Consider the following 12,592-nt stretch of genomic DNA (forward strand, 5'->3'; position numbering starts at 1 on the left):
TCTAATAGCGGTTGGCCGACCCGGTTAGATCAAATAATACCATAAACATGTCTGTAGTAACGAATGACCTGCCTCATACCCTGGTCCGGAATCCAGGGGGCAACATACGACCCTACTCTGGCCCATTCGCACTGCCACGCCACACGCTCCGCGAGTTCGTGTGGTTGCACTTTTCATCCGCTAACATCGGTACCATGCTCGATATCATAACCCATCACTGGGGTTTACATGTCCATCTATCAGGGTTTTTCCTTTTCACCATTTAACTTTCTTATATTATCATTTTCCACTTCCATATATATACATTTCAGTTGTTACATTGCAATGTTTACATTTCCAATATTCACATTCATTATTCACAAATCAGTATTCATATGTCAATTTCCACATTTCAGTATTCCCTGCATTTCACATCCTGTTTTATTTCATAACAATATATACATACATACGAAAATATATTCCATTTCACATATTTCGTCAATTCGAGCAGACATATATCAATATTCCATGAAATCCCTTTCACATCCATTTATCCCCTTTCCATTATTTTTCAGAAAATCACGTTAACATTTTCAATTTCAACCATTTTCCAAGGATATTAATTATCATATCAATTTTCTCAATTTTCCCACATTTCAAGTCACATGCCACAATATTCATTTCACCATTTTTCCAAAATTATATGTCACACAGTATCTTATTTATCAATCATATAATAATAATAATAATAATAATAATAATAATAATAATAATAATAAGAAGTTCAAAAATTATAATAATCCATTTAACAACTAAATCAACCAGTATTTCACGAAAATTCTATTATAATTTATTCCCCTTACTTGTCTTACTGAGATGCCTACATAGTTCAATCCTAAGTCCGTGACATTTCCAGCACAAAAACCTACAATTTTCATTTCCCCAGAACATTCAACAAAATTCCATAAAACATTTCCTAGGTTCCCAATAACCCAAATAAATTGTTAAACTCCAAAATAATCAACTTACTTCGGTTTTCTGAACTATGCCCACAGGATCCCGAAATTACACCTGCGGCGCTTATCCGAATCCTGAATTCGATAACCCTAATTCAACTTCAGAATGTCAATATTCAACATTTCCAAATCTACAAATAATTGAATAATAATTAGCCCCTTAATAATCCCCTTAACCTAATTTTGGGGTTATGCTTACGACCACCTCATGAGAAATTCACTCCGTTAGACTTGTAGAGAATCATCCCTAGATTCTCGTGGTGGTGTCCGATCGTTAATTGGGTTTAAGATTTACGAGAAATTGAGGTAAAAGTGAGAATTTAGCTTACCTTAGGAGATATGCCTATGCTGCTCTAATGACAAATCCGCTCCGAAAGAAATGTCGGTGGCGGAGAATGGAGCCCAGCGATATTTTCTTATTTTCGATCGGACTAAAATCAACCGAGAAATTGAAAGAAGTGGGAGAGAGAAACGGAGGAGAGACGAAGGGGTTCTCTGTGAGAAATCTGAAATGATGCTTCCTGAAGCTTGAAGCTTTAGTTATATATATATAAAATATCATAATATAATATAATATTATATTAATATATTATATTAATTAATTAATTAATTTAATTTTAATTTTATTTTTTTATATTATTTTTTGAAACCACTCCACTAATATTATATAACCATATTTTGGGTTACTACAATAAAAAAGTTAGCAAATTTTTTTTTTTTACAATATTTGTATGAAAAATGAATAAAAATAAATAATTTTGACCCTATTTGTTTGTTTTCAAATAATTTTAAAAAAATTCTAATTTATTTTTAAATTTCTTAAATATATATAAAAAGTTAAAAATATATTTTTCATTATTTTATAAATTTCATATATATATATATATATATATATATATATTTTGGATTACGCACTGTGTATCCGCGTCCGTTTTATGATCCACATGACTAATCCTGCGCCCTTTGAAGTTGACCCCACAACTCTAAAGGGAGGTTAAATTCAGGAGTTCAGGGGCGGAAACGAGTTCGGGAAGGTTTGAACACCTGACCTCGTGAGAGACTCCTGCAGCTCGCACTACCACTTGAATCACACCTTGGGGTTAATAAATTTCATATTCTTACTTTACATATGAGAGCATGGATTCGAATTTTAAACTTTAATTTGCGTAAATTATGTAATTTTTTTTTTATAAATCTACAAAAATTCAAATTTAAGCCTCAAAATTCATGATTTTAAATATTATCTTAAATAAGATTTGAAAAATGGAAAAAAATATCTTTTTTTGTGATTATTTTAAAATATAAAAAAAATTATTTTATATATTAAACCAAACTCTTTCTTTTCTACTTTTTTAATTCAAAATTTTAAAAATAAGCTAAAATCTCTATAATTTTTTTTTAAAAATTAAAATTAAAAATCGAAAAATATTTTTCAAAACCTTCAGGCTGCTCAAGTTGTCTACACGTTCAAATAGTGACCCGGATAAAAAAAAAAAGATTCAATTGTCGTTTCATGTGGGAGGCGAATGGATGCTAGAATCTGAAAAATTATTTTCACTTTTAAGTTTCGAGTGATGATATAGTAATAAAGTCCTTCTTCTTAATAAATAAATAAATTAATAAAAGTTAATCTGTCCGTGCATACATTTGTAAAATCTCTGCTTTGTCTCAGAGTGGGCGCATTGACTGCACACGGCAGCGCCCACTTCCGCTGCGCTCTCCCCACTCCAGGCTCTTTCCATTCTTCCTATTTTACCCTTATCGATCGCGCCCTTCGCGCCACCTCTCTTTCCTAAATCGTAAAGGGCATTTCAGTCACACTGATACTTCTTTTTTTTTTTTAATTATTTTTTTTTATTTTTCATTTTTTTTGGGTGTAGAAATGTTCACAGTTCTCACCGGTGGATCGGCGTTCCCTTTCAAACGGAAGTAGAAATTTAGAAAAAAAAAAAAAAAAAAAACGAAGAACAAAAAACGAGAACTTATTTTCGGGCCATTTCTGCCATAGTTTCTTCCACTTCCCATCTCCCTCGAATTGTTTCCTGCGAACCCTAATTTCGATTCCCGATTAACTTCGGTTTGCCTTCAAATTGCACAATTGTTCGAGTCCTCTCATTCAGTGTAAAGTCTGTTCATTGGAAGTCATGAGTACGGGAGATCTTCTCAACATTCAACCTACAGAACTCAAGTTCCCCTGTAAGTTCTTAATTTTCTGTTTGGGCTTCCAGAAAATGGAGGAAAAGGAAACGAAGTTTAAATTTAACGTTCTTTTCGTTTTGGTTCTGAGAAAATCGGGCGTGGGTGAGTCATGAGTGAATTTTTCTTTGTTTCTTTGATTTTTCTGTAAAGAATTGAAAATTGAAGATTTATTACTAGGTTACCTTAATTTTCCGTTTGGTTGCTGAGGAATGGAATGGGAGAAATAGAGAAGAAATGAAAGTAAAATTTTGATTTTTTTTTTGGGTGATGTGCTGTTTTGAATTTTTAATGGAAGGTTTGGCCACATAGTTGTGTGTCCGTGTCAGCTTAGTGGATGTCTCTTGTTTCTCTGATTGTAAATTCTGAAACTTTTAAGCTTCAATTTATTTCCTTACTCCTGCGCGTTCACGGACTCACACATTGACAATTTCTATAATGATTATTATTCTAATCTGTTTGATGGTCAGAAAACAGACGGGAAAGAAAGTAAAACAAAGCATTATTTGGGATCACTTATGTTATTCAATTTTAAAATAACTTACAAGCCAATTAATCTAAGCACAGTATCAGGTGTAATTCAGTTGTGGTTTTTGTTTTACGGTCTCAAGTACTGTGGAATTTAGACTTCAAAACTTCATTTCTTTTCCTATACTTTCACATCAAGCTTGGATACGACAGCAAATTTCACATTTTGCTGAAACTAGTTTGTGGATAAGGTTTCTTGAATTTGGGACGAGGTGGTGTTGCATACAAGTAATATGGAGGAAGTAGAGAGAGATGAGAGGATAATTGTGCAATCCTTAGGAGCCCAATGTCAAGTGACAGTTGGAAGGATGATGGGTGATGTAAGGGTGAAGGTACAGCATCCTCGCTCCATAGCTGATGTAAGGGATATCTTTAGAAGTTCAAGTGGAAGGGTGATGTTAAATAAAGGTGCAAGGATTCTAGAGAGAAGGTTTGTTAGAGTGAGAGAGAGTCCAAGGGAAGGAGATTGCAAAAGCTCTCTTATTCAAGTGAGGAAGGGATATTTATAATTATAATGTTTAGGGTGAAGCCATCCTTAAATAGGAGAAGGTCTTGACCAATGGGAGATGAGTGTCTTGCTAGCTCATAACCCCTCTGCGTACCAACAGATGGGAGTGATGATAGTGGCGTGGAGGCTGCAACAGTTGACTTGCTAATGTTGGACTAAAACCGTAAATAGAAATAGAGAGAGTTTAGGGAGAATTAAGGGAGAGAAAAATAGAGAGGAGAGAAGAAGAAATAAGAAGGTAGAAGGAAAAAAGATGTTGTAGGCAAAAGTAATGTTTTAAAAGGTGAAGGCATAAGGCGAGGTGTTCTAACTCTTAAAGAGCGAGGCATAAGCCTTAAGGCATTGGGGCATAAGATTATTTGAGAATTTTATTTTTAGATAAAAATATGTAAATATATTACAAATATTTGAAAATCAAGACAAAATTACAAAAATTACAACAATGATGTAAACAAAAAAAAATCAAATGTAATTTGCAAATTACTTGTTGGCCATTCAAGAATTGCCAACATGAATTCATCAAATAAATTATGACAAGAGACAACTATAACTTGATTAAGTTCAAATTATTTTCAAGATCTAAGATACAAATCTCAATTATTTTGGAAAGGTTGAGGTTCAAGAGTTTTAAAAATTTACTCATATTATAACATTCCTTCTATATATACATGGAGTTAAAATTTTCTAACTAGATCTAACTTGAGAATCACATAAAATGAGTAAGCTCTCAACTGAAATGGTGCAAAAGACATAAGATTGAGTGTATTGTCTTAGCCATTTTGGAATTTGGTATTTTAGATTGGGCCTCAAGGTGTTTTAGGTTTGCCTCAAAACGAGCCTCAATTGAACCTTTTACAGCATTGAGCATAGAACAAAGAAGAAAGTAAAGACAGAGTAGATAGTTAGAGAAGAATTGAAAATGAAAGAAAACCCATGAGTAGGAACAATATGCCACCTTTTTAGCTATGGACTTAGAAAACTCCTTGAGTTCCAAAGTGTATGCACTCAAAGATTTGTGGAATTTTATGATAGGTTCCATGAATTCCTTGGTTTGGAATGACGCCCAGTGTAATCCTTTGGATAAAGATTTGTAGAAACACAAATCAAATAAGGAAGTTTGGAGCTTGTCAAAATGAAGGGAGTCCTCTCTTGCTTTTGGTAAGGGATTTTGGTGATATAGGAGTTGAAGTTGGTAGTTGTTGGAGTTGAAGTTAGGGTGTGGGGTAGAGGTTTGGTGGGGCATGTGGAATTGATCCCTTTGGTTGGATTTGTAGTAGATGTAGGTGCATAGGATGTAGCTGGGGTGCTTTCCTTGGGAGCGGTTGGTTGGGTTGTTAAAGTGGGTTTGAATTAGAGGGAACCCCTTGCATTGGGGGAGTGTAATTTCCTTTTCTTTGAAACTAGTGTGTGAAGTATCATGATTTCCATTTGGAGCAAGGTTGGATGAAGGAGTTTGGGTAGTGTCTTAGGCTTGTGTAATGGCAGTGAACGTGGGGAGAATTTGATGGATGCTGACCACAATTTAGTTAAGTGACTATGATGTGGGTGCATAGGATATAGCTGGGGTGCTTTCCATAGAAGCGGTTGTTTGGGTTGTTAAAGTGGGTTTGAATTGGAGGGAAACCCTTGCATTTGGGAGGGTGGGTGGGTGTAATCACCATTCTTTTTGAAACTAGTGTGTGTAATATCATTGTTCCCATTTGGTGTTCAGTTGGATGAAGGAGTTTGGGTAGTGTCTTGGGGTTGTGAAATGGCAGTGAACATGGGGAGAATTTGATGGATTGTGACCACAATTTAGTCAAGTAGCCTATTCTTGTAGAGGATATTGAACTTTCTTTCTTAGGAGGGTTGGAAAGTCTGCACTAGCAATTAGGTTGGAAGAAATATCTTGAGCGTGGGAATTTTGTGTTAGGGATATTGTTTGTTTTCATCCTTTGGGACATTACTTTATGCAATCAATTCTTCCCAATAGGAGAACCAAGCATCATTAGGAGCTCAAGTGTTCAGTGGTGGAAGGATGATGATGAGTGATCTAAGGATGAAGGTATGATGCTCTTGTTACAAGGGTGATCTAAGGGAATTTCCTTGAAAGTGAAGTGTGGGTGACATTGGGATGGTTTAAGGGTGTAAGGTTTCTAGAGAGTAGGTCTACATTAAAAAATCTCAATTGAAAGTCATGGCAAAAGTTCCCTCATCGAGGTAAGGAGAGCATTGTTTATAGTGTTGAGACTTGAGTCTGAGACCGTCTTTCGATGAACAAGGCCTTGTAGGCATTTGACCAATAGGAGAAAGTGTTTTACTAGCACTTGACGTAGTAACCTATGATTAACTTGGAGAAGAGCAGGAAAGGGACTTGTGTCGTAGATGACACATAATGGGCACTTGAGCTTGCTGAGAAAAGTAAAGGGGTTAGACCTCCCATAATGGATCCTGATTCAAGCCCCAATCCAAATCTCTCTATCCTCTCGAATTCCAAGATTAAAAGGATCATGCCACATATCATATGTTTAAATCCTTTTGCGCATTGTGATCCCTATAGTATTGCACAGATTCTTAATTTCCTATTGGACAAAATATAATTATAATTAATAAGTGTGGCTTACAATAACTAAATTAGCATGGCAAATCTTTGATTAGGAGCGCTTGCACATGCCCTTTGCATTGATCATCAAATTTAGGTAGTTAGAAAGCAATTATTATTTAATTTTGAAAAAATTGAGATTAATTTATATAATTAAGATAAAAGCAATAAAGGACTGCCTACATAATGTATCATTCATTTATGGCAAGCCTAAATTATTTTATTTTATTTTATTTTTAATTCTTTTCCCTAATTCCACAACCATTGTGATGTAAGACAAGAAGTAAGACCTTGGGAAGATCCTTGTTGGAGAATACTTGAGAAGAATTAGGTTGAGGATTGTTGGGTTAAATAAGTAGTTTATTATGTGTTTAGTTTAATTAAGATAGTATTATGTGTATTTGGGGTTTGTTTGTAGTATTTGTGTGTATTCTAAGGGTATGTTTGTACTGTAATGTAGTTTTAGCGGTTTATATGTACTTTCATGTGAACAGGCTTTCTTATAAATAGTTTGTGAAAGCCATGTTGTAGGCATTTTTTTTTTGAATTTGAATTTGAGAAGTGAATGTGAGTTCCCTCTTGTATCTCCTCTCTCCTCCTTTCCCCTTCCTTCCTCTTCCATTCTTTTGATCTCTCCCATGGCTGCAGATCCTTGATGCTGCCCCTGCATCATTTGGTATCAGAGCCCCACCACAATCTTATCTTTCCGTTTCAATTCCCCCAACCTTACCTTCTTCTCTTCTTATTTTCATCTTCCTCCTCTCTTCTTCTTTCTTCTCCTTCTGTTCTTCACTGGTCCTTCTCTAACATTATGCTGCCTTCTAATTTCTGCTCTGTAATTCTGCCTTCCTGTTTCTATCTCTCTGTACTTCTGTATTCTCCTCCTCTTCTATGTCTCTCCCCATAATCTACTTCCCTCAATCCTCTCTCTTTTCCTGTTTCCTGATGTTCTTCCTTCCTCCTCCTTCATTCTTCTCCCTTCTTCTATCTTCTTTCTTATCTTCTCTTCATTCTATGCTTCTCGCTCACTCCTATATCTCTCCGATTCTAATTCTTGGTTCTCTGTTTTGAAATTTCAGTAAAAAAACAAAGTAGTTCTTAACAATTTCCAAAATCTGGTCGTGTCCCCAAATCTTTGAACACCACTTCCCTGCGACCATCCTGAAACACCACCCGCACCATCAAAGACAGGACACTCCAATGCCGCTTCCTCTACAATTTCATCAACATCCTACCACGTGTGTGGTCCCACATGCCACCACTAGGTTACCCAGCTGCTGTTCCCTTTAAAATCTAGCATTGTTGGAGTTTTCTTGACACACTGCCCCCACAACTAGACTCATGACCGCCCTTATCTATCTTTGCCTCACAAATCATCACCAGAGGACCCTCGCTGGAGGTGCATGTGCCCATGCACCAGCGACGCATGTGAGGAAGTCTCCCAGCGTCTTGCAATTTCCTGTCTTGTGAGAAAGTGTCCCTGCCACGATATTTTGGGTTTTATTCCTGATATTTTGACTTGCTACAAGATATTTTGATTGTGGACACAATATTTTGCGAGCAAGCGCAATAATTTGCTACAAAAAGTAAGAAATTGTCACTGCCATTATAAAAAATCAGGTTTTATAGCTGCAATTTTGTGACTTTTGTAAGTGAGGTTGTTTCATTTCTACATGGTACTCAAGATTTAAGGTGACTTAAAAATAGTTGTTTAAAATTGAGAGTGAACTTGTGTCTTACATGAATAGAATGAGAATTGTGGCCAAATTGTGTTAAGGACTTTTTGGTGATACATAGTTGCAGTGGTACAAATCCAGCAATATGGTGACAAATTGCTGGACAAAGGAATGCCATATATCATATCTAGGCACAATTTCAAGCTTTTCCTTTCCTCTCTCAAGTGCGGAGAAAATGTTTACAAAATCATCGTTGATGGGCAAGGCCTAAGAAATAAGAATATGGTTTCTACAAATGGAGTCACTCGTATGCAAATTCATCCAGAACCTCACTTAGAGCCTTATGAGATGTCTTGGATTGATAACACTGCCTTACATGTTTATGAAAGGTGTTTGGCTCCCATCCAAATGAGTGCTTATTTTGATTATGTTTGGTGTAATATCATATCTATGAAGTTTTGCCATGTACTCCTTGGTTCTTCTTGGTTGGATGATTTGGGTGTGACTCAAGGACATGACAACACATACTTCTTCCACTATAATTGTAAGAAGATCATTTTGGAGCCCACTCTACCAATCAACCAAGACGAGGAATCAGGCACAATTACTCAACTTGAAGACACTATAAGGAAGGAAATGGATGTGTTTGAAGATGTCCAAAGTCTTTTAGACATACCAATTGTTGAGTTTGTCATTCTTGATGTGTTCATTGATGCTTCCTTGCAGTTGAAGTCTATAATGCTGCCAATGGAATGTGGTTCTTGTTTCACTCAAACATTGGCTTTCAAAGAGTCCAAGTTTACTTCTTGCTTCTAATCCTCCAACATTTTGAAATTTGAGGTCAAATATTTTTTGACTAGGGGGAGAGTTGATGTAGGACATGAAGCAAGACCTTGGGAAGATTATTCTTGTTGGATAATACTTAAGAAGAATTGGATTGAGGATTGTTGGATTTAATTAGTAGTTTATTATGTGTTTAGTTTAATTAAGATAGTATTATGTGTATTTGGGGGTTTGTAATATTATTGTATTCTAGGGGCCTGTTTGTAATGTAATGTATTTTTAGGGGTTTATATGTAATTTCATGTAAAGAAGCTTACTTATAAATAATGTGAAAGCCATGTTGTAGGCAGTTATTGATGAATTTGAATATGAGAAATGAACGTGAGTTCCCCCTTGTATCTCCTCTCTCCTTTCTTCCCCTTCCTCTCTTTCTTCTAATCTCTCCCATGGCTGTAGATCCTTGATGCTGCTCCTGCATCGCATTGTTTTTGTTTGATGTTTGCATTGAGTTTGTGATGTAGGACAATTGGGGTGGGGGTTGGGGAAAATGGGGAAGCTTGAGGGTTAAGGTTGTCTAGAAATTGGAAAATAGGTGAAGTTAGGGCTAGAAATTAGAGGGATTCATGGTAACTAGGCATATACTACTATCCTCACACTAATAGGTCTAGGATTCACTCTTGTGGATAAGAAAGCTTCACATTTTCTAGGCTTTAAAGCAATCAATTTGCAGCAGCTATATTTTTGCTATTGTAAAATTAGAGATGAAGGAGAGAAGAAAAGGAATGAAAAGGAAAGAAAAACAGGAAAGATTGGGCACCAATTTCATGGAGCCTAGGTCTGCCTGCTTATATATTAATAATAAAGACTCAGGGACAAAAAAATACCCCTACTCACATATCCTAATTGCTATAATAACATATTCTCTTTCCATACTTCTTGAGTTGGAGGTGTATAAATTTCACTTAAGCCCAGGTTGTAGTTACAACCATTAGACAAGGTGGCATTAAATAAAGGTTTCATGAAAATATCACCTGATCCACAAATCTCATAGAGGAAATCCTTGCGACCTTCTTCAACATAGCATCACTTACAAAATGACTGTCAATTTCAATCTACTTTGTCCTTCATGAAACACAGGATTGCTAGCAATATAAATGGCAGCTTGATTATCACAAAACATATCCATTGGCTCTGTTAGCACGAATCCCATCTCTCGCATAAGAGACCTCAGCCGTATAAGCTCACCTGTAGTATGATCCATAGCTTGATATTCTACTTTAGCACTAGATCTTTTTATAGCTGTTTGTTTCTTACCATGCTAGGTAGCAAGATTGCCTCGTACAAGTGTATAGTGTTGTAGACCTTTGATCATGAGTAAAGCTAGCCCAATCTGCATTAGAGTATCTCATGTTCTCTCCAATGCAATATATCAAACCTCTTAGGAGAGCCTTTGAGATACTATAAAACAGTGTAAACATCATCATGATGTGGTTGTTAAGGATATTCCATAACTGACTCTTTGTCCCACTGTAAAAGATATGTCAGGTTTAGTGGCAATCAAGTAGATTTTTGCTAATCAATTGCCTAAATCGATGTTTATATTCAAAGTCGCTCCAACATCCAACATTTGTAGATGACTTCACGTTGGTATCCATGTGAGGATCAACTGGTTTAGCTCCCAACAAACCAGCCTCTTTTAGCAAGTTCAACATATATTTTTGTTGAGATAAATTCAACACATTCTCACATTGTACAATCTCAATACCAAAAAATTAACACATAATACCTGATTCCTTGATTTTAAACTTTGCTTGAAGCCACTATTTAACATGTGCAATATTGGTGTCATGTGCAAAATTGCTTTGGTCAGTGAGATGATATCATCAATATAAACTACGAGAAGTACCTCACTTGTCTCCTTTTTGCAGGGGAGTAGCACTAGATAAAGCCAAATGAGAAAACCATCGCACTAAATTTGTCAAACCAAGCTCGAGGAGACTGCTTAAGACCATAAATGGCCTTATGCAACTCACATACTTTACCATCCTCCCTTTGGGCAACATGCTGTCTTCCTGCAGATCTCCATACAAGAAGTCTTTTGTCACATCCAATCGGTATGAGGGCCATTAAAATTAAGTACGAGATAATATGCGTATAGAATTTAGTCGAGCAACATAAGAGAAGGTCTCAAAATAATTAATACCATATGCTTGAGTATATCCCTTGGCAAGTTTGATAGAGGCTTTAGGAAGATATTTGATGGTGTAGACAAACGACATCAAACCAACTACTTGCCGTAAGGAAAATCCACTAAGCCCCATGTCCCTCAAGTGGTTAAGGCACCCATTTCTACATCCATTGCATGCTTTTGCCTAGGTTTAGCAAGCACTTCAATGTGCAAGATAGAAACAGAGGAAATAGAGAGGGCAAAAGAACACTAGGACTAGGAAGGTGGAGAACTGAAACATAATGATCATAAGCAATTAAGGATTGCTGAGTACATGTTTGTGTACCTTTTTGGTGTGCAATGGGCAGATCCAAGTCATGGTGGATGGATCTCTAGGACTAGAAGTTGAAACAGTAATGTGTAAAAGAGGCAGTTGCATGGTGGTAGTGATGTTTGTGCTTGCTTTACGTCGTTTATAAACAAAATTTTCTTTTCTAGGTGAGTTTCTAAAGGATTTGGAAAGGAGCAGAAGATTTCTCAAGAGGGATAAGTGTAGGAACAAGAGGATCTACACATAAAGGGGGGGGGGGGGGGGGGGGGGGGGGGGGAGGGGGGGAGGGACCATAAATCATTTATGGACTCAAAATAGATTCATCCAAGGAGGACATGACACTAGTAAAATAAGGTGTTTCCTAAAAAAAAGTGACATCGGCACTAACATATCTCCCACAAGTGTGGAGATCATAACATCTTTCTCCTTTATGAGTTCTCGAGTACCTGATAAATACAAAACTAATAGCATGAGGATATAACTTGTTCTGACCAGTATGTGGAACATGAAACATGTGTAGACATAAGGCACAATAGGGTACATGAAGGAGAAGGGTATTGTCTTGTAAAACACTAGATGACATCCAAGCAGAAAGAAGAGCATCAGTCTAAAAGGATTTAGGAACATGCATAAGGAGTGGAGACTCTGCTATGTCAAGTAAATGTCTATTTTTCATTCAGCTACTCTGTAGGGGTTTGTATACAGGATGTTCAGTGAATAATCTTTGGCCAATTGAAAAGATTGAAGCTAATTATGAGCAGATTCAGGTGTATTATCAGATCAAAAATTTGAATACTGATGCCTAACCGAGTTTTTATTTCTCAGCA

At 36.3% G+C, this 12,592-nt stretch overlaps 1 protein-coding gene across 1 annotated transcript in view; it reads left to right on the plus strand.

Moving 5' to 3' along the window:
- The first annotated feature begins 2,668 nt into the window (after window positions 1–2,668).
- Window positions 2,669–12,592, plus strand: part of LOC131165966 (vesicle-associated protein 1-3) — a 34,367-nt gene continuing 24,443 nt past the window's right edge. Inside the window, exon 1 of the mRNA XM_058124157.1 lies at window positions 2,669–3,191. Coding sequence (XP_057980140.1) covers window positions 3,140–3,191 — 52 coding nt within the window. The 5' untranslated portion in view covers window positions 2,669–3,139. The remainder of the gene's footprint in view (window positions 3,192–12,592) is intronic.

Source organism: Malania oleifera, chromosome 10 (genome assembly GCF_029873635.1).
Source record: "Malania oleifera isolate guangnan ecotype guangnan chromosome 10, ASM2987363v1, whole genome shotgun sequence".
NCBI lineage: Eukaryota > Viridiplantae > Streptophyta > Magnoliopsida > Santalales > Ximeniaceae > Malania > Malania oleifera.